Source organism: Oncorhynchus tshawytscha, unplaced genomic scaffold (genome assembly GCF_018296145.1).
Source record: "Oncorhynchus tshawytscha isolate Ot180627B unplaced genomic scaffold, Otsh_v2.0 Un_contig_3245_pilon_pilon, whole genome shotgun sequence".
Taxonomy (NCBI): Eukaryota; Metazoa; Chordata; class Actinopteri; order Salmoniformes; family Salmonidae; genus Oncorhynchus; species Oncorhynchus tshawytscha.
In genome coordinates this window covers 34257-57500 of record NW_024608587.1, presented here as the reverse complement: position 1 = coordinate 57500, position 23244 = coordinate 34257, and the positions used below count along the sequence as shown (strand labels likewise).

The 23244-nt window shown below is 43.4% G+C and overlaps 1 protein-coding gene across 2 annotated transcripts in view; it reads left to right on the top strand.

Moving 5' to 3' along the window:
• The window catches only part of LOC121843642 (phosphoribosyl pyrophosphate synthase-associated protein 2), a 24329-nt gene extending 1934 nt beyond the window's left edge, over positions 1 to 22395 (top strand). The window contains exons 2-11 of one of the 2 annotated variants that reach the window (XM_042313398.1): positions 3925 to 4085; positions 4185 to 4236; positions 8223 to 8289; positions 12299 to 12471; positions 13629 to 13744; positions 15325 to 15380; positions 19377 to 19495; positions 20491 to 20561; positions 21152 to 21298; positions 22232 to 22395. In XM_042313398.1, the coding sequence (XP_042169332.1) occupies positions 12318 to 12471; positions 13629 to 13744; positions 15325 to 15380; positions 19377 to 19495; positions 20491 to 20561; positions 21152 to 21298; positions 22232 to 22390 (822 nt within the window). In that variant the 5' untranslated portion in view covers positions 3925 to 4085; positions 4185 to 4236; positions 8223 to 8289; positions 12299 to 12317 and the 3' untranslated portion in view covers positions 22391 to 22395. Of the gene's footprint in view, positions 1 to 3924; positions 4090 to 4184; positions 4237 to 8222; positions 8290 to 12298; positions 12472 to 13628; positions 13745 to 15324; positions 15381 to 19376; positions 19496 to 20490; positions 20562 to 21151; positions 21299 to 22231 lie in introns of both variants that reach the window. The other variant, XM_042313399.1, reaches the window with a different exon arrangement.
• The last annotated feature ends 849 nt before the right edge of the window (positions 22396 to 23244 follow it).

The window sequence follows — 23244 nt, the reverse complement described above, 5'->3', positions numbered from 1 at the left end:
ATTATGTTATGATGTGTTATGATGTATTATGTTATGATGTGTTATGTTGTGTTATGATGTGTTATGTTATGATGTATTATGTTATGATGTATTATGTTATGATGTATTATGATGTGTTATGATGTATTATGATGTATTATGTTATGATGTGTTATGATGTGTTATGATGTATTATGTTATGATGTGTATTGATGTGTTATGATGTATTATGTTATGCTGTCAAATCAAATCAAATCAAATGTATTTATATAGCCCTTCGTACATCAGCTGATATCTCAAAGTGCTGAACAGAAACCCAGCCTAAAACCCCAAGCAGCAAGCAATGCAGGTGTAGAAGCACGGTGGCTCGGAAAAACTCCCTAGAAAGGCCAAAACCTAGGAAGAAACCTAGAGAGGAACCAGGCTATGAGGGGTGGCCAGTCCTCTTCTGGCTGTGCTGGGTGGAGATTATAACAGAACATGGCCAAGATGTTCAAATGTTCATAAATGACCAGCATGGTCGAATAATAATAAGGCAGAACAGTTGAAACTGGAGCAGCAGCACAGTCAGGTGGAAGTTGAAACTGGAGCAGCAGCATGGCCAGGTGGACTGGGGACAGCAAGGAGTCATCATGTCAGGTAGTCCTGGGGCATGGTCCTAGGGCTCAGGTCCTCCGAGAGAGAGAAAGAAAGAGAGAAGGAGAGAATAAGAGAACGCACACTTAGATTCACACAGGACACCGAATAGGACAGGAGAAGTACTCCAGATATAACAAACTGACCCCAGCCCCGACACAAACTACTGCAGCATAAATACTGGAGGCTGAGACAGGAGGGGTCAGGAGACACTGTGGCCCCATCCGAGGACACCCCCGGACAGGGCCAAACAGGAAGGATATAACCCCACCCACTTTGCCAAAGCACAGCCCCCACACCACTAGAGGGATATCTTCAACCAACAACTTACCATCCTGAGACAAGGCTGAGTATAGCCCACAAAGATCTCCGCCACGGCACAACCCAAGGGGGGCGCCAACCCAGACAGGATGACCACAACAGTGAATCAACCCACTCAGGTGACGCACCCCTCCAGGGACGGCATGAGAGAGCCCCAGTAAGCCAATGACTCAGCCCCTGTAAAAGAGGGGAACCGGCCAGGCAGAGACAGCAAGGGCGGTTCGTTGCTCCAGAGCCTTTCCGTTCACCTTCCCACTCCTGGGCCGGACTACACTCAATCATATGACCCACTGAAGAGATGAGTCTTCAGTAAAGACTTAAAGGTTGAGACCGAGTTTGCGTCTCTGACATGGGTAGGCAGACCGTTCCATAAAAATGGAGCTCTATAGGAGAAAGCCCTGCCTCCAGCTGTTTGCTTAGAAATTCTAGGGACAATTAGGAGGCCTGCGTCTTGTGACCGTAGCGTACGTGTAGGTATGTACGGCAGGACCAAATCAGAGAGATAGGTAGGAGCAAGCCCATGTAATGCTTTGTAGGTTAGCAGTAAACCTTGAAATCAGCCCTTGCTTTGACAGGAAACCAGTGTAGAGAGGCTAGCACTGGAGTAATATGATCAAATTTGCTGTGTTATGATGTATTATGATGTGTTATGATGTGTTATGATGTGTTATGATGTATTATGATGTATTATGATGTATTATGTTATGATGTATTATGATGTATTATGTTATGATGTATTATATTATGATGTATTATGTTATGATGTGTTATGATGTATTATGATGTGTTATGATGTATTATGATGTATTATGTTATGATGTGTTATGATGTATTATGTTATGATGTATTATATTATGATGTATTATGTTATGATGTGTTATGATGTATTATGATGTGTTATGATGTGTTATGATGTGTTATGATGTATTATGATGTATTATGATGTGTTATGATGTATTATGATGTATTATGATGTATTATGATGTATTATGATGTATTATGATGTGTTATGATGTATTATGATGTATTATGTTATGATGTATTATGATGTATTATGATGTATTATGATGTGTTATGATGTGTTATGATGTATTATGTTATGATGTATTATGATGTATTATGTTATGATGTGTTATGATGTATTATGATGTGTTATGATGTATTATGATGTATTATGATGTATTATGTTATGATGTGTTATGATGTATTATGTTATGATGTATTATATTATGATGTATTATGTTATGATGTGTTATGATGTATTATGATGTGTTATGATGTGTTATGATGTATTATGATGTGTTATGATGTATTATGATGTATTATGTTATGATGTATTATGATGTGTTATGATGTATTATGATGTATTATGTTATGATGTATTATTATGTATTATGATGTATTATGTTATGATGTGTTATGATGTATTATGATGTATTATGTTATGATGTGTTATGATGTATTATGATGTATTATGTTATGATGTGTTATGATGTGTTATGATGTGTTATGATGTATTATGATGTATTATGGTGTGTTATGATGTATTATGGTGTTTTATGATGTATTATGTTATGATGTGTTATGATGTATTATGGTGTATGATGTATTATGATGTATTACGGTGTGTTATGATGTGTTATGATGTGTTATGATGTATTATGTTATGATGTATTATGATGTATTATGATGTATTATGATGTATTATGATGTATTATGGTGTTTATGTTATGATGTGTTATGATGTGTTATGATGTATTATGGTGTGTTATGATGTGTTATGATGTGTTATGATGTATTATGGTGTGTTATGATGTGTTATGATGTGTTATGATGTGTTATGATGTATTATGGTGTGTTATGATGTATTATGGTGTGTTATGTTATGATGTATTATGATGTATTATGGTGTGTTATGATGTATTATGGTGTATTATGTTATGATGTGTTATGGTGTGTTGTGATGTATTATGGTGTGTTATGTTATGATGTATTATGATGTGTTATGATGTATTATGATGTATTATGTTATGATGTATTATGGTGTGTTATGATGTGTTATGATGTGTTATGATGTGTTATGATGTATTATATTATGATGTATTATTATGTGTTATGATGTATTATTATGTGTTATGATGTATTATTTTATGATGTGTTATGATGTCTTATGATGTGTTATGATGTATTATATTATGATGTATTATTATGTGTTATGATGTATTATGTTATGATGTGTTATGTTATGATGTGTTATGTTATGATGTATTATGTTATGATGTGTTATGTTATGTGTTATGATGTATTATGTTATGATGTGTTATGTTATATGTTATGATGTATGTTATGATGTTTGTATTATGGTGTGTTATGATGTATTATGATGTGTTATGTTATGATGTATTATGATGTGTTATGATGTTATGTTATGATGTATTATGATGTATTATGTTATGATGTATTATGATGTAGTATGATGTATTATGTTATGATGTGTTATGGTGTGTTATGATGTATTATGGTGTGTTATGATGTGTTATGATGTGTTATGATGTATTATGATGTGTTATGTTATGATGTATTATGGTGTGTTATGATGTATTATGGTGTATTATGATGTGTTATGTTATGATGTATTATGATGTATTATGAATGTTATGATGTATTATGATGTATGATGATGTATTATGTTATGATGTGTTATGATGTGTTATGTTGTGATGTATTATGATGTATTATGATGTATTATGTTATGATGTGTTATGATGTGTTATGATGTGTTATGTTATGATGTATTATGATGTGTTATGATGTGTTATGATGTGTTATGATGTGTTATGTTGTGATGTGTTATTATGTATTATGTTGTGATGTGTTATGTTATGATGTGTTGTGTCATGATGTGTTATGTTGGTAGTAACACTGTTCCAGACAAGTGGATTGATTATTAACTGTGTGTGTGTGTGGGGGTCCCTGGTTCCGCTGTAGGAAGGGCTGAGTGCAGCGTGGGTGCCCAGGGATAGGCCGTCTGAGGCTGGGGAGCAGAGTGGCCGGTCCCCCCCGGTTATGAACCACACCAAGGGAGGCCTGGTCATCTTCAGCGCCAACTCACACCCCTCCTCCAGGGAGATCAGCAAGAGGATAGGAGAGTCAGTATACACACACACACACACACACACACACTCTGGCTTTTCACTGGTCAGCTCTCCCTGTGCTGTCTTTTCATTGGCTATGTCTCCCGTGTGCAGGCGTCTGGGGTGGAGCTTGGGAAGGTGCAGGTGTACCAGGAAGACAACAGAGGTGAGACTCTGACCCCTGACTTCTGACCTTCAGACCTCTCTGTCACACGCCATTACCCTCTCCTCCAACAGTCTGATCCTCTCCTCCACCCCCCACCCTATCCTCCACCCCCTCACCCTCTCCCCCTCACCCTCTCCTCCATCGCTGTGTCAGGGGATGGTCTGGTTAATATAGGACTGTACCAGGGGATGGTCTGGTTAATATAACACTGTACCAGGGGATGGTCTGGTTAATATAGCACTGTACCAGGGGATGGTCTGGTTAATATAACACTGTACCAGGGGATGGTCTGGTTAATATAACACTGTACCAGGGGATGGTCTGGTTAATATAGCACTGTACCAGGGGATGGTCTGGTTAATATAACACTGTACCAGGGGATGGTCTGGTTAATATAGCACTGTACCAGGGGATGGTCTGGTTAATATAACACTGTACCAGGGGATGGTCTGGTTAATATAGCACTGTGCCAGGGGATGGTCTGGTTAATATAGCACTATGTCAGGGGATGGTCTGGTTAATATAGCACTGTACCAGGGGATGGTCTGGTTAATATAGGACTGTGTCAGGGGATGGTCTGGTTAATATAGCACTGTACCAGGGGATGGTCTGGTTAATATAGCACTATGCCAGGGGATGGTCTGGTTAATATAGCACTATGCCAGGGGATGGTCTGGTTAATATAGCACTATGCCAGGGGATGGTCTGGTTAATATAGCACTGTACCAGGGGATGGTCTGGTTAATATAGCACTATGCCAGGGGATGGTCTGGTTAATATAGCACTATGCCAGGGGATGGTCTGGTTAATATAGCACTATGCCAGGGGATGGTCTGGTTAATATAGGACTGTGTCAGGGGATGGTCTGGTTAATATAGCACTGTACCAGGGGATGGTCTGGTTAATATAGCACTATGCCAGGGGATGGTCTGGTTAATATAGCACTATGCCAGGGGATGGTCTGGTTAATATAGGACTGTGTCAGGGGATGGTCTGGTTAATATAGCACTGTACCAGGGGATGGTCTGGTTAATATAGCACTGTACCAGGGGATGGTCTGGTTAATATAGCACTGTACCAGGGGATGGTCTGGTTAATATAGCACTGTACCAGGGGATGGTCTGGTTAATATAGCACTGTACCAGGGGATGGTCTGGTTAATATAGCACTGTACCAGGGGATGGTCTGGTTAATATAGCACTGTACCAGGGGATGGTCTGGTTAATATAGCACTGTACCAGGGGATGGTCTGGTTAATATAGCACTGTACCAGGGGATGGTCTGGTTAATATAGCACTATGCCAGGGGATGGTCTGGTTAATATAGGACTGTGTCAGGGGATGGTCTGGTTAATATAGCACTGTACCAGGGGATGGTCTGGTTAATATAGCACTGTACCAGGGGATGGTCTGGTTAATATAGCACTGTACCAGGGGATGGTCTGGTTAATATAGCACTGTACCAGGGGATGGTCTGGTTAATATAGCACTGTACCAGGGGATGGTCTGGTTAATATAGCACTGTGCCAGGGGATGGTCTGGTTAATATAGCATTGTACCAGGTGATGGTCTGGTTAATATAGCACTGTGTCATGTCAGGGGATGGTCTGGTTAATATAACACTGTACCAGGGGATGGTCTGGTTAATATAGCACTGTGTCAGGGGATGGTCTGGTTAATATAGCACTGTGCCAGGGGATGGTCTGGTTAATATAGCACTGTGCCAGGGGATGGTCTGGTTAATATAGGACTGTGTCAGGGGATGGTCTGGTTAATATAGCACTGTACCAGGGGATGGTCTGGTTAATATAGCACTGTACCAGGGGATGGTCTGGTTAATATAGCACTGTGCCAGGGGATGGTCTGGTTAATATAGCACTGTACCAGGTGATGGTCTGGTTAATATAGCACTGTGCCGGGATGGTCTGGTTAATATAGCACTATGCCAGGGGATGGTCTGGTTAATATAGCACTGTGCCAGGGGATGGTCTGGTTAATATAGGACTGTGTCAGGGGATGGTCTGGTTAATATAGCACTGTACCAGGGGATGGTCTGGTTAATATAGCACTGTACCAGGGGATGGTCTGGTTAATATAGCACTGTGCCAGGGGATGGTCTGGTTAATATAGCATTGTACCAGGTGATGGTCTGGTTAATATAGCACTGTGTCATGTCAGGGGATGGTCTGGTTAATATAGCACTGTACCAGGGGATGGTCTGGTTAATATAGCACTGTGTCAGGGGATGGTCTGGTTAATATAGCATTGTACCAGGTGATGGTCTGGTTAATATAGCACTGTGTCATGTCAGGGGATGGTCTGGTTAATATAACACTGTACCAGGGGATGGTCTGGTTAATATAGCACTGTACCAGGGGATGGTCTGGTTAATATAGCACTGTACCAGGGGATGGTCTGGTTAATATAGCACTGTGCCAGGGGATGGTCTGGTTAATATAGCACTGTGCCAGGGGATGGTCTGGTTAATATAGCACTATGCCAGGGGATGGTCTGGTTAATATAGGACTGTGTCAGGGGATGGTCTGGTTAATATAGCACTGTACCAGGGGATGGTCTGGTTAATATAGCACTGTACCAGGGGATGGTCTGGTTAATATAGCACTGTGCCAGGGGATGGTCTGGTTAATATAGCACTGTACCAGGGGATGGTCTGGTTAATATAGCACTGTGTCATGTCAGGGGATGGTCTGGTTAATATAGCACTGTACCAGGGGATGGTCTGGTTAATATAGCACTGTACCAGGGGATGGTCTGGTTAATATAGCACTGTGTCAGGGGATGGTCTGGTTAATATAGCACTGTACCAGGGGATGGTCTGGTTAATATAGCACTGTACCAGGGGATGGTCTGGTTAATATAGCACTGTGTCAGGGGATGGTCTGGTTAATATAGCACTGTACCAGGGGATGGTCTGGTTAATATAGCACTGTACCAGGGGATGGTCTGGTTAATATAGCACTGTACCAGGGGATGGTCTGGTTAATATAGCACTGTGCCAGGGGATGGTCTGGTTAATATAGCACTGTGCCAGGGGATGGTCTGGTTAATATAGCACTGTGTCAGGGGATGGTCTGGTTAATATAGCACTGTACCAGGGGATGGTCTGGTTAATATAGCACTGTGCCAGGGGATGGTCTGGTTAATATAGCACTGTGTCAGGGGATGGTCTGGTTAATATAGCACTGTACCAGGGGATGGTCTGGTTAATATAGCACTGTACCAGGGGATGGTCTGGTTAATATAGCACTGTACCAGGGGATGGTCTGGTTAATATAGCACTGTACCAGGGGATGGTCTGGTTAATATAGCACTGTACCAGGGGATGGTCTGGTTAATATAGCACTGTACCAGGGGATGGTCTGGTTAATATAGCACTGTACCAGGGGATGGTCTGGTTAATATAGCACTGTACCAGGGGATGGTCTGGTTAATATAGCACTGTGTCATGACAGGGGATGGTCTGGTTAATATAGCACTGTGCCAGGGGTCTGTGTGGAAGAGTAAGTTGCTTACCAACAGGAGCAGTCAGTAAAACGTGTCTCTTGATTGTCTACAAGGAGCTTATTTTTGTACTCTCTCCGTGCCTTGTCATTTTATGTTCGAGAAGCATTTCTGAAAAAACAAACACATTTAGATATTTTTTTAAAGTTTGTTCAAATTCTTCCTCTCTCTCTCTCTCTGTGTCTCTCTCTCTGTCTCTCTCTCTCTCTCTCTCTGTCTCTCTCTCTCCCTCCCTTTATTCAATTCTCCCCCTCTCTCTCTCCCCCTCCCCCTCTCACCCTCTCTCTCTCTCTCTCTCTCTCTCTCCCTCTCTCCCCCTCCCCCTCTCTCTCTCTCTCTCTCTCTCTCTCTCTCTCTCTCTCTCTCTCCCTCTCTCCCCCTCCCCCTCTCTCTCTCTCTCTCTCTCTCTCTGTCTCTCTCTCTCTCTCTCTCTCTCTCTCTCTCTCTCTCTCTCTCTTTGTGTAGAAACGCGTGTGCAGATCCAGGAGTCGGTTCGAGGCAAAGATGTCTTCATCATCCAGACAGTGTCTAAGTACGAACACAGACCCGGACTACTGGATGTAACAGAGCCCTCAAACCTCTCTATCACACAGGCCCATACTTCTGGATATAACAGAGCCCTCAAACCTCTCTATCAAACACACTACTGGCTATAACAGAGCCCTCAAACCTCTCTATCAAACACACTACTGGCTCTAACAGAGCCCTCAAACCTCTTTCAAACACACTACTGGCTATAACAGAGCCCTCAAACCTCTCTATCAAACACACTACTGGCTATAACAGAGCCCTCAAACCTCTCTATCAAACACACTACTGGCTATAACAGAGCCCTCAAACCTCTCTATCAAACACACTACTGGCTATAACAGAGCCCTCAAACATCTCTATCAAACACACTACTGGCTATAACAGAGCCCTCAAACCTCTCTATCAAACACACTACTGGCTATAACAGAGCCCTCAAACATCTCTATCAAACACACTACTGGCTATAACAGAGCCCTCAAACCTCTCTATCAAACACACTACTGGCTATAACAGAGCCCTCAAACCTCTCTATCAAACACACTACTGGCTATAACAGAGCCCTCAAACCTCTCTATCAAACACACTACTGGCTATAACAGAGCCCTCAAACCTCTCTATCAAACACACTACTGGCTATAACAGAGCCCTCAAACCTCTCTATCAAACACACTACTGGCTATAACAGAGCCCTCAAACCTCTATAAAACATCCCTCTCCAGGGATGTGATCACTACCATCATGGTGTATATCTCTCTCTGTCTCCAGGGATGTGATCACTACCATCATGGTGTATATCTCTCTCTCTCACCAGGGATGTGATCACTACCATCATGGTGTATATCTCTCTCTCTGTCTCCAGGGATGTGATCACTACCATCATGGTGTATATCTCTCTCTGTCTCCAGGGATGTGAACACTACCATCATGGTGTATATATCTCTCTCTCTCTGTCTCAGGGATGTGATCACTACCATCATGGAGTATATCTCTCTCTGTCTCCAGGGATGTGATCACTACCATCATGATGTATATCTCTCTCTCTGTCTCCAGGGATGTGATCACTACCATCATGGTGTATATCTCTCTCTCTCTGTCACCAGGGATGTGATCACTACCATCATGGTGTATATATCTCTCTCTCTGTCTCCAGGGATGTGATCACTACCATCATGGTTTATATCTATCTCTCTGTCTCCAGGGATGTGATCACTACCATCATGGTGTATATATCTCTCTGTCTCCAGGGATGTGATCACTACCATCATGGTGTATATCTCTCTCTCTCTCTGTCTCCAGGGATGTGATCACTACCATCATGGTGTATATATCTCTCTCTCTGTCTCCAGGGATGTGATCACTACCATCATGGTGTATATATCTCTCTCTCTGTCACCAGGGATGTGATCACTACCATCATGGTGTATATATCTCTCTCTGTCTCCAGGGATGTGATCACTACCATCATGGTGTATATATATCTCTCTCTGTCTCTAGGGATGTGAACACTACCATCATGGTGTATATCTCTCTCTCTCTCTCTGCCTCCAGGAATGTGATCACTACCATCATGGAGTATATCTCTCTCTCTCTCTCTCTGTCTCCAGGGATGTGAACACTACCATCATGGAGTATATCTCTCTCTGTCTCCAGGGATGTGATCACTACCATCATGGAGTATATCTCTCTGTCTCTCTCTCTCTCTGTCTCCAGGGATGTGAACACTACCATCATGGTGTATATCTCAGTCTGTCTCCAGGGATGTGATCACTACCATCATGGTGTATATCTCTCTCTCTGTCTCCAGGGATGTGATCACTACCATCATGGTGTATATCTCAGTCTGTCTCCAGGGATGTGATCACTACCATCATGGTGTATATCTCTCTCTCTGTCTCCAGGGATGTGATCACTACCATCATGGTGTATATCTCTCTCTCTGTCTCCAGGGATGTGATCACTACCATCATGGTGTATATCTCTCTCTGTCTCCAGGGATGTGATCACTACCATCATGGTGTATATCTCTCTCTCTGTCTCCAGGGATGTGAACACTACCATAATGGTGTATATCTCTCTCTCTGTCTCCAGGGATGTGATCACTACCATCATGGTGTATATATCTCTCTCTGTCTCCAGGGATGTGATCACTACCATCATGGTGTATATCTCTCTCTGTCTCCAGGGATGTGAACACTACCATCATGGTGTATATCTCTCTCTGTCTCCAGGGATGTGATCACTACCATCATGGTGTATATCTCTCTCTCTGTCTCCAGGGATGTGATCTCTACCATCATGGTGTATATCTCTCTCTCTGTCTCCAGGGATGTGATCACTACCATGATGGTGTATATCTCTCTCTGTCTCCAGGGATGTGATCACTACCATCATGGTGTATATCTCTCTCTCTGTCTCCAGGGATGTGATCACTACCATCATGGTGTATATATCTCTCTCTGTCTCCAGGGATGTGATCACTACCATCAAGGTGTATATCTTTCTCTGTCTCCAGGGATGTGAACACTACCATCATGGTGTATATCTCTCTCTGTCTCCAGGGATGTGAACACTACCATAATGGTGTATATCTCTCTCTCTGTCTCCAGGGATGTGAACACTACCATCATGGTGTATATCTCTCTCTGTCTCCAGGGATGTGAACACTACCATCATGGTGTATATCTCTCTCTGTCTCCAGGGATGTGATCACTACCATCATGGTGTATATCTCTCTCTCTCACCAGGGATGTGATCACTACCATCATGGTGTATATCTCTCTCTCTCTGTCACCAGGGATGTGATCACTACCATCATGGTGTATATCTATCTCTCTGTCTCCAGGGATGTGATCACTACCATCATGGTGTATATCTCTCTCTCTGTCTCCAGGGATGTGATCACTACCATCATGGTGTATATCTCTCTCTGTCTCCAGGGATGTGATCACTACCATCATGGTGTATATCTCTCTCTCTCTCTGTCTCCAGGGATGTGATCACTACCATCATGGTGTATCTCTCTCTCTCTCTGCCTCCAGGGATGTGATCACTACCATCATGGTGTATATCTATCTCTCTGTCTCCAGGGATGTGATCACTACCATCATGGTGTATATCTCTCTCTCTGTCTCCAGGGATGTGATCACTACCATCATGGAGTTGTTGATCATGGTGTATATCTCTCTCTCTGTCTCCAGGGATGTGAACACTACCATAATGGTGTATATCTCTCTCTGTCTCCAGGGATGTGAACACTACCATCATGGTGTATATCTCTCTCTGTCTCCAGGGATGTGATCACTACCATCATGGTGTATATCTCTCTCTCTGTCTCCAGGGATGTAATCACTACCATCATGGTGTATATCTCTCTCTGTCTCCAGGGATGTGATCACTACCATCATGGTGTATATCTCTCTCTGTCTCCAGGGATGTGAACACTACAATCATGGTGTATATCTCTCTCTCTGTCTCCAGGGATGTGATCACTACCATCATGGTGTATATATCTCTCTCTCTCTCTGTCTCCAGGGATGTGATCATTACCATCATGGTGTATATATCTCTCTCTCTCCAGGGATGTGATCACTACCATCATGGTGTCTCTCTCTCTGTCTCTCTGTCTCCAGGGATGTGATCACTACCATCATGGAGTATATCTCTCTGTCTCTCTCTCTCTCTCTGTCTCCAGGGATGTGAACACTACCATAATGGTGTATATCTCTCTCAGGGATGTGATCACTACCATCATGGTGTATATCTCTCTCTGTCTCCAGGGATGTGATCACTACCATCATGGTGTATATCTCTCTCTGTCTCCAGGGATGTGATCACTACCATCATGGTGTATATCTCTCTCTCTGTCTCCAGGGATGTGATCACTACCATCATGGTGTATATCTCTCTGTCTCCAGGGATGTGATCACTACCATCATGGTGTATATCTCTCTCTGTCTCCAGGGATGTGATCACTACCATCATGGTGTATATATATCTCTCTCTGTCTCCAGGGATGTGAACACTACCATCATGGAGTTGTTGATCATGGTGTATGCGTGCAGGACTTCCTGTGCCAGGAGTATCACCGGGGTCGTCCCCTACTTCCCTTACAGTAAACAGTGTAAGATGAGGAAGAGAGGGTCTATCGTCTCCAAGCTGCTGGCCTCCATGATGTGTAAAGCAGGTGAGGACATACACCTCGGAGAGACACACACCACAAAACACACAGAGACACATACATCACAGATACACACAGAGAGACACACAGAGCCACACACATCACAGATACACACAGAAAGACACACAGAGACACACATCACAGATACACACAGAAAGACACACAGAGACACAGCGACACACAGAAAGACACAGCGACACACACATCACAGATACACACAGAGAGACACATAGAGACACACACATCACAGATACACTCAGAAAGACACACAGAGACACACAGAGACACACAGAGAGACACATACATCACAGATACACACAGAGACACACACATCACAGATACACACAGAGAGACACACAGAGACACAGAGAGACACACAGAGACACACAGAGACACACAGAGAGACACATACATCACAGATACACACAGAAAGAGACACATACATCACAGATACACACAGAGAGACACACAGAGACACACACATCACAGATAAACACAGAGACACAGAGACACACACATCACAGAAAGACACACAGAGACACATACATCACAGATACACACAGAAAGACACACAGAAAGACACACAGAGACACATACATCACAGATACACACAGAGAGACACACAGAGACACATACATCACATATACACACAGAGAGACACACAGACACAGAGACACAGAGACACACAGAGACACATACATCACAGATACACACAGAGACACACACACCGCAGACACACAGAGACACACACATTGCAGATACACACAGAGACACACAGAGACACAGAGACACACAGAAAGACACAGATTCACACAGAAAGACACAGAGACATAAAGTCTGGTCCTCATACTGAACAGAGTGCTCTCTCCTTGTTCTGAATGTGTCCCTCTGTCTGTCCCTCTGTCTCTCTGTCCGTCTGTCTGTCTGTCTGTCTGTCTGTCTGTCTGTCCCTCTGTCTCTCTGTCCGTCTGTCTGTCTGTCTCTCTGTCCTTCTGTCTCTCTGTCCGTCTTTCTGTCTGTCCTTCTCTCTGTCCGTCTGTCTGTCTGTCTGTCTGTCTTCCGTCTTTTTTTCTGTCTCTCTGTCTGTCTGTCTGTCTGTCTGTGTGTGTGTAGGTCTGACCATCTCTCTCTCTCTCTCTCTCTGTCTGTCTGTGTGTGTGTAGGTCTGACCCATCTCATCACTATGGATCTTCATCAGAAGGAGATTCAGGGCTTCTTCAACATCCCAGTAGACAACCTGAGAGCTTCTCCCTTCCTACTGCAGTACATACAGGAGGAGGTAGGACTACACTACCCACAACCCCCTCCTTCTACAGTACATACAGGAGGAGGTAGGACTACACTACCCACAACCCCCTCCTACTACAGTACATACAGGAGGAGGTAGGACTACACTACCCACAACCCCCTCCTACTGCAGTACATACAGGAGGAGGTAGGACTACACTACCCACAACCCCCTCCTACTGCAGTACATACAGGAGGAGGTAGGACTACACTACCCACAACCCCCTCCTACATACAGTACATACAGGAGGAGGCAGGACTACACTACCCACAACCCCTCCTACTACAGTACATACAGGAGGAGGCAGGACTACACTACCCAAAACCCCTCCTACTACAGTACATACAGGAGGAGGCAGGACTACACTACCCACAACCCCCTCCTACTACAGTACATACAGGATGAGGTAGGACTACACTACCCACAACCCCTCCTACTACAGTACATACAGGAGGAGGCAGGACTACACTACCCACAACCCCTCCTACTACAGTACATACAGGAGGAGGTAGGACTACACTACCCACAACCCCCTCTACTGCAGTACATACAGGAGGAGGTAGGACAACACTACCCACAACCCCCTCCTACTGCAGTACATACAGGAGGAGGTAGGACTACACTACCCACAACCCCCTCTACTGCAGTATATACAGGAGGAGGTAAGGCTACACTATCCACAACCCCCAGTACATATAGGAGGAGGCAAGACTACACTGCCCACAACCCACCAGTACATACAGGAGGAGGTATTACTACACTACCCACAACCCCCCAGTACATACAGGAGAAGATATACCACACTACCCCCAACCCCTTATGAATACTGGAGGAGGTTAACTACTTTACCCATAACCCACCCATGACTACAGGAGGATATCAACTACTTTACACATAACCCCAGTACATACAGAAAGCTGTCAACTATATTACCCACAACCCCCAGTACATACAGAAAGCTGTCAACTATATTACCCACAACCCCCAGTACATACAGAAAGCTGTCAACTATATTACCCACAACCCCCAGTACATACAGAAAGCTGTCAACTATATTACCCACAACCCCCAGTACATACAGAAAGCTGTCAACTATATTACCCACAACCCCCAGTACATGCAGAAAGCTGTCAACTATATTACCCACAACCCCCAGTACAAACAGAAAGCTGTCAACTATATTACCCACAACCCCCATACAGAAAGCTGTCAACTATGTTACCCATAGTACAGAAAAGCTGTCAACTATATTACCCACAACCCCCAGTACATACAGGAGGAGGTAAACGACACTACCCACAACCCCCAGTACATACCAGAGGAGGTAAAACGACACTACCCACAACCCCCCAGTACATACAGGAGGAGGTAAAACGACACTACCCACAACCCCCAGTACATACCAGAGGAGGTAAAACGACACATTCCCAAACCCCCAGTACATACCAGAGGAGGTAAAACAACACATTCCCCAACCCCCAGTACATACAGGAGGAGGTAGGACTACATTTTCCACAACCCCCTCCTACTGCAGTATTTACAGTAATAGGAGATGTTATTTTCTTCTACAGATTCCTGACTATAGAAACGCAGTGATAGTGGCCAAATCTCCAGCCTCAGCCAGAAGGTACGCTACGGTCTGGGTTGAAGAGTTGACTGTAGCTGTTACTGTCTGTATTGTATAGTTGACTGTAGCTGTTACTGTCTGTATTGTATAGTTGACTGTAGCTGTTACTGTCTGTATTATATAGTTGACTGTAGCTGTTACTGTCTGTATTGTAGAGTTGACTGTAGCTGTTACTGTCTGTATTGTATAGTTGACTGTAGCTGTTACTGTCTGTATTGTATAGTTGACTGTAGCTGTTACTGTCTGTATTGTATAGTTGACTGTAGCTGTTAATGTCTGTATTATATAGTTGACTGTAGCTGTTACTGTCTGTATTGTATAGTTGACTGTAGCTGTTACTGTCTGTATTGTATAGTTGACTGTAGCTGTTAATGTCTGTATTATATAGTTGACTGTAGCTGTTACTGTCTGTATTGTATAGTTGACTGTAGCTGTTACTGTCTGTATTGTATAGTTGACTGTAACTGTTACTGTCTGTATTGTAGAGTTGACTGTAGCTGTTACTGTCTGTATTGTATAGTTGACTGTAGCTGTTACTGTCTGTATTGTATAGTTGACTGTAGCTGTTACTGTCTGTATTGTATAGTTGACTGTAGCTGTTACTGTCTGTATTGTATAGTTGACTGTAGCTGTTACTGTCTGTATTGTATAGTTGACTGTAGCTGTTACTGTCTGTATTGTATAGTTGACTGTAGCTGTTACTGTCTGTATTGTATAGTTGACTGTAGCTGTTACTGTCTGTATTGTATAGTTGACTGTAGCTGTTACTGTCTGTATTGTATAGTTGACTGTAGCAGCTACTGTCTGTATTGTATAGTTGACTGTAGCTGTTACTGTCTGTATTGTATAGTTGACTGTAGCTGTTACTGTCTGTATTGTATAGTTGACTGTATGTAGCAGCTACTGTCTGTATTGTGAAATAATACCAGGCTATTTTTTAAGGAAAGTGCACAGTTTTGAAAGTTACATTTGGGCAGTCTTGATACAACAATTTGAACAGAAATGCAATGGTTCATTGGATTAGTCTAACACTTTGCACACACACTGCTGCCATCTAGTGTCCAAAATCTAAATTGCAGCTGGGCTGGAATAATGCATTATGGCCTTTCTCTTGTATTTCAAAGATGATGGTACAAACAAGATAAAAAAGAATGGTTGTTTTTTTCTTTGCATCATCTTCTACCAGATCTATTGTGTTATATTCTCCTACATTCATTTCACATTTCCACAAACTGCAACTGTTTCCTTTCAAATGGTACCAATAATATGCATATCCTTGCTTCAGGTCCTGAGCTACAGGCAGTTAGATTTGGGTATGTCATTTAGTTGAAAATTGGTTCCGCTTTAGCTACAGTCTGGGTTAGGGTGGGTCCTCTTTAACTACAGTCTGGGTTAGGGTGGTTCCTCTTTAACTACAGTCTGGGTTAGCCTCTTTAACTACAGTCTGGGTTAGGGTGGGTCCTCTTTAACTACAGTCTGGGTTAGGGTGGTTCCTCTTTAACTACAGTCTGGGTTAGCCTCTTTAACTACAGTCTGGGTTAGGGTGGGTCCTCTTTAACTACAGTCTGGGTTAGGGTGGGTCCTCTTTAACTACAGTCTGGGTTAGGGTGGTTCCTCTTTAACTACAGTCTGGGTTAGGGTGGGTCCTCTTTAACTACAGTCTGGGTTAGGGTGGGTCCTCTTTAACTACAGTCTGGGTTAGGGTGGGTCCTCTTTAACTACAGTCTGGGTTAGGGTGGGTCCTCTTTAGCTACAGTCTGGGTTAGGGTGGGTCCTCTTTAACTACAGTCTGGGTTAGGGTGGGTCCTCTTTAACTACAGTCTGGGTTAGGGTGGGTCCTCTTTACAGTCTGGGTTAGGGTGGGTCCTCTTTAACTACAGTCTGGGTTAGGGTGGGTCCTCTTTAACTACAGTCTGGGTTAGGGTGGGTCCTCTTTAACTACAGTCTGGGTTAGCCTCTTTAACTACAGTCTGGGTTAGGGTGGGTCCTCTTTAACTACAGTCTGGGTTAGGGTGGGTCCTCTTTAACTACAGTCTGAGTTAGCCACTTTAACTACAGTCTGGGTTAGGGTGGGTCCTCTTTAACTACAGTCTGGGTTAGGGTGGGCCTTTAACTTTAACTACAGTCTGGGTTAGGGTGGGTCCTCTTTAACTACAGTCTGGGTTAGGGTGGGTCCTCTTTAACTACAGTCTGGGTTAGGGTGGGTCCTCTTTAACTACAGTCTGGGTTAGGGTGGGTCCTCTTTAACTACAGTCTGGGTTAGGTGGGTCCTCTTTCACTACAGTCTGGGTTAGGGTGGGTCCTCTTTCACTACAGTCTGGGTTAGGGTGGGTCCTCTTTAACTACAGTCTGGGTTAGGTGGGTCCTCTTTAACTACAGTCTGGGTTAGGGTGGGTCCTCTTTAACTACAGTCTGGGTTAGGGTGGGTCCTCTTTAACTACAGTCTGGGTTAGGGTGGGTCCTCTTTCACTACAGTCTGGGTTAGGGTGGGTCCTCTTTAACTACAGTCTGGGTTAGGGTGGGTCCTCTTTAACTACACTGGGTTACAGTCTGGGTTAGGGTGGGTCCTCTTTCACTACAGTCTGGGTTAGGTGGGTCCTCTTTCACTACAGTCTGGGTTAGGGTGGGTCCTCTTTAACTACAGTCTGGGTTAGGTGGGTCCTCTTTAACTACAGTCTGGGTTAGGGTGGGTCCTCTTTAACTACAGTCTGGGTTAGGGTGGGTCCTCTTTAACTACAGTCTGGGTTAGGGTGGGTCCTCTTTAACTACAGTCTGGGTTAGGGTGGGTCCTCTTTAACTACAGTCTGGGTTAGGGTGGGTCCTCTTTCACTACAGTCTGGGTTAGGGTGGGTCCTCTTTAACTACAGTCTGGGTTAGGGTGGGTCCTCTTTAACTACAGTCTGGGTTAGGGTGGGTCCTCTTTAACTACAGTCTGGGTTAGGGTGGGTCCTCTTTAACTACAGTCTGGGTTAGGGTGGGTCCTCTTTAACTACAGTCTGGGTTAGGGTGGGTCCTCTTTAACTACAGTCTGGGTTAGGGTGGGTCCTCTTTAACTACAGTCTGGGTTAGGGTGGGTCCTCTTTAACTACAGTCTGGGTTAGGGGGTGGGTCCTCTTTAACTACAGTCTGGGTTAGGGTGGGTCCTCTTTAACTACAGTCTGGGTTAGCCTCTTTAACTACAGTCTGGGTTAGGGTGGGTCCTCTTTAACTACAGTCTGGGTTAGGGTGGGTCCTCTTTAACTACAGTCTGGGTTAGCCTTTAACTACAGTCTGGGTTAGGGTGGGTCCTCTTTAACTACAGTCTGGGTGGGTCCTCTTTAACTACAGTCTGGGTGGGTCCTCTTTAACTACAGTCTGGGTTAGGGTGGGTCCTCTTTCACTACAGTCTGGGTTAGGGTGGGTCCTCTTTAACTACAGTCTGGGTTAGGGTGGGTCCTCTTTAACTACAGTCTGGGTTAGGGTGGGTCCTCTTTAACTACAGTCTGGGTTAGGGTGGGTCCTCTTTCACTACAGTCTGGGTTAGGGTGGGTCCTCTTTCACTACAGTCTGGGTTAGGGTGGGTCCTCTTTAACTACAGTCTGGGTTAGGGTGGGTCCTCTTTAACTACAGTCTGGGTTAGGGTGGGTCCTCTTTAACTACAGTCTGGGTTAGGGTGGGTCCTCTTTAACTACAGTCTGGGTTAGCCTCTTTAACTACAGTCTAGGTTAGGTGGGTCCTCTTTAACTACAGTCTGGGTTAGGGTGGGTCCTCTTTAACTACAGTCTGGGTTAGGGTGGGTCCTCTTTAACTACAGTCTGGGTGGTGCTGTCAGGCTGTTATCTTATGGTAGTTGTGTTTTTACAAGCCCTGATTGTATAGTGTCTTTACTGTGTGTGTGTGTGTGTGTGTGTGTGTGTGTGTGTGTGTGTGTGTGTGTGTGTGTGTGTGTGTGTGTGTGTGTGTGTGTGTGTGTGTGTGTGTGTGTGTGTGTGTGTGTGTGTGTGTGTGCGTGTTTAGGGCCCAGTCATTTGCAGAGCGGTTGCGTCTGGGTATTGCAGTGATCCATGGAGAGGCCCAGGATGCAGAGTCAGACCTGGTGGATGGAAGACACTCCCCTCCTACTGTCAAGATACCACGTAACACACTCACACACACACACACACACACATTGTGTGTGTATTGTGTGTGTGTATTGTGTGTGTACTGTATGTGCGTATTGTGTGTGTGTACTGTATGTGTGTATTGTATGTGTGTATTGTGTGTGTACTGTATGTGTGTATTGTATGTGTGTATTGTATGTGTGTATTGTCTGTGTGTACTGTATGTGTGTATGGTATGTGTGTATTGTGTGTATTGTGTGTGTACTGTGTGTGTGTATGGTATGTGTGTAGTGTGTGTGTATTGTGTGTGTAGTATATGTGTGTATGGTATGTGTGTATTGTGTGTGTACTGTGTGTGTGTATGGTATGTGTGTAGTGTGTGTGTATTGTGTGTGTAGTATATGTGTGTAGTATATGTGTGTAGTGCGTGTGTATGGTATGTGTGTAGTGTGTGTGTATGGTATGTGTGTATATGTGTGTATGGTATGTGTGTATATGTGTGTATGGTATGTGTGTATTGTGTGTATTGTGTGTCTACTGTATGTGTGTATGGTATGTGTGTATTGTGTGTGTGTATGTGTGTGTATTGTGTGTGTACATTGTGTGTGTACTGTATGTGTGTATGTGTGTGTTGTGTGTATTGTGTGTGTATTGTGTGTATTGTGTGTGTATAGTGTGTATAGTGTTTATTGTGTGTGTATAGTGTGTATAGTGTGTATTGTGTGTGTATAGTGTGTATTGTGTGTGTATAGTGTGTATAGTGTGTATTGTGTGTGTATAGTGTGTATTGTGTGTGTATAGTGTGTATTGTGTGTGTATAGTGTGTATAGTGTGTATTGTGTGTGTATAGTGTGTATTGTGTGTGTATAGTGTGTATTGTGTGTGTATAGTGTGTATTGTGTGTGTATAGTGTGTATAGTGTTTATTGTGTGTGTATTGTGTGTGTGTATAGTGTGTATAGTGTGTATTGTGTGTGTATAGTGTGTATAGTGTGTATAGTGTGTATATAGTGTGTATTGTGTGTGTTCCAGTGTTGATCCCTAAAGAGAAGCCTCCCATCACAGTGGTAGGAGACGTAGGAGGACGCATCGCCATCATAGTGGTAAGTTACACACACACACACACACACACACTCACAGACACACACAGACACACACACACACACACAGACACACACACACACACAGACACACACAGACACTCACAGACACACACACAGACACTCACAGACACTCACAGACACTCACTAACAGACACACACACTCTCACACACACAGACAGACACTCACAGACAAACCACACACTCACACACACCCACACACACACACAGACACACACAGACACACACACACACACACACAGACACACACACACACAGACACACACAGACACTCACAGACACACACACAGACACTCACAGACACTCACAGACACTCACACACAGACACACACACACTCACAGACACACACACAGACACTCACAGACACTCACAGACACTCACACACAGACACACACTCACAGACACACACACACACACTCACAGACACTCACAGACACTCACACACAGACACACACACTCTCAGACAGACACTCACAGACACAGACACTCACAGACAAACCACACAGACCCTGACCCCTCTCAGGCCGTTGGATTGGCCTCAGTGGCGGCTGCTGTGTGTCCCCGCCCCCAGGATGACATCATCGATGACGTGGACAGTTTCGTGGCGGCTGCGCAGACGTTGAAGAAGCACGGAGCGTACAAGATATTCGTCATGGCGACGCACGGCATCCTCTCCTCCGATGCACCGAAACTCATAGAGGAATCTGCCATCGACAAGGTGTCTGTCTGTCTGTCTGTCTGTCTGTCTGTCTGTCTGTCTGTCTCTCTCTCTCTCTCTCTCTCTGTCTGCCTGCCGGCCTGTCTGTCTGTCTGTCTGTCTGTCTGTCTGTCTCTCTCTCTCTCTCTCTCTGTCTGCCTGCCGGCCTGTCTGTCTGTCTGTCTGTCTGTCTGTCTGTCTGTCTGTCTGTCTGTCTGTCTGCCTGCCGGCCTGTCTGTCTGTCTGTCTGTCTGTCTGTCTCTCTCTCTCTCTCTCTCTGTCTGCCTGCCGGCCTGTCTGTCTGTCTGTCTGTCTGTCTGTCTCTCTCTCTCTCTCTCTCTCTGTCTGCCTGCCGGCCTGTCTGTCTGTCTGTCTGTCTGTCTGTCTGTCTGTCTGTCTGTCTGTCTGTCTGCCTGCCGGCCTGTCTGTCTGTCTGTCTGTCTGTCTGTCTGTCTGTCTGTCTGTCTGTCTGTCTGTCTGTCTGTCTCTCTCTCTCTCTCTGTCTGCCTGCCGCCTGTCTGTCTGTCTGTCTGTCTGTCTGTCTGCATGCCGGCCTGTCTGTCTGTCTGTCTGTCTGTCTGTCTGTCTGTCTGTCTGTCTCTGTCTGTCTGTCTGTCTGTCTCTCTCTCTGTCTGTCTGTCTGTCTGTCTGTCTGTCTGTCTGTCTGTCTGTCTGTCTGTCTGTCTGTCTGTCTGTCTGTCTGTCTGTCTGTCTGTCTCTCTCTCTCTCTCTCTCTCTGTCTGTCTGTCTGTCTGTCTGTCTGTCTGTCTGTCTGTCTGTCTGTCTGTCTGTCTGTCTGTCTGTCTGTCTGTCTGTCTTTGTTAACCCTGTGTCTAGCTGTTTGTTAACTCTGTGTGTGTGTGTGTGTGTGTGTGTGTGTGTGTGTGTGTGTGTGTGGTGTGTGGTGTGTGGTGTGTATGTGTGTGGTGTGTGTGTGTGTGTGTGTGTGTGTAGGTGGTGGTAACCAACACTATTCCTCATGAGCATCAGAAGCTGCAGTGTATTAAGATCCAGACGGTGGACATCAGCCTGATCCTCTCTGAAGCCATCAGACGAATCTACAACGGAGAGAGCATGTCCTACCTGTTCAGACACATCGGACTGGAGGACTGAACACACACACCACACAGTAATAACATAATGTTACAATAATAATGTTACAATAATAACATAATGCTATAATAATAATGTTACAATAATAATGTTACAATAATAACATAATGTTACAATAATAATGTCACAATAATAACATAATGCTATAATAAAAATGTTACAATAATAATGTTACAATAATAATGTTGCAATAATAACATAATGTTACAATAATAACATAATGTTACAATAATAATGTTACAATAATAATGTTACAATAATAACATAATGTTACAATAATAACACAATGTTACAATAATAATGTTACAATAATAACATAATGTTACAATAATAACATAATGTTACAATAATAATGTTACAATAATAACATAATGTTACAATAATAACATAATGTTACAATAATAATGTTACAATAATAATGTTACAATAATAATGTTACAATAATAACATAATGTTACAATAATAATGTTACAATAACAACATAATGTTACAATAATAACATAATGTTACAATAACAACATAATGTTACAATAATAATGTAACAATAATAACATAATGTTACAATAATAATGTAACAATAATAACATCATGTTACAATAATAATGTAAAAATAATAACACAATGTTACAATAATAATGTAACAATAATAACATAATGTTACAATAATAGTGGTACAATAATAACATAATGTTACAATAATAACATAATGTTACAATAATAATGTTACAATAATAACATAATGTTACAATAATAATGTAACAATAATAATGTAACAATAATAACATAATGTTACAATAATAATGTAACAATAATAACATAATGTTACAATAATAATGTTACAATAATAACATAAT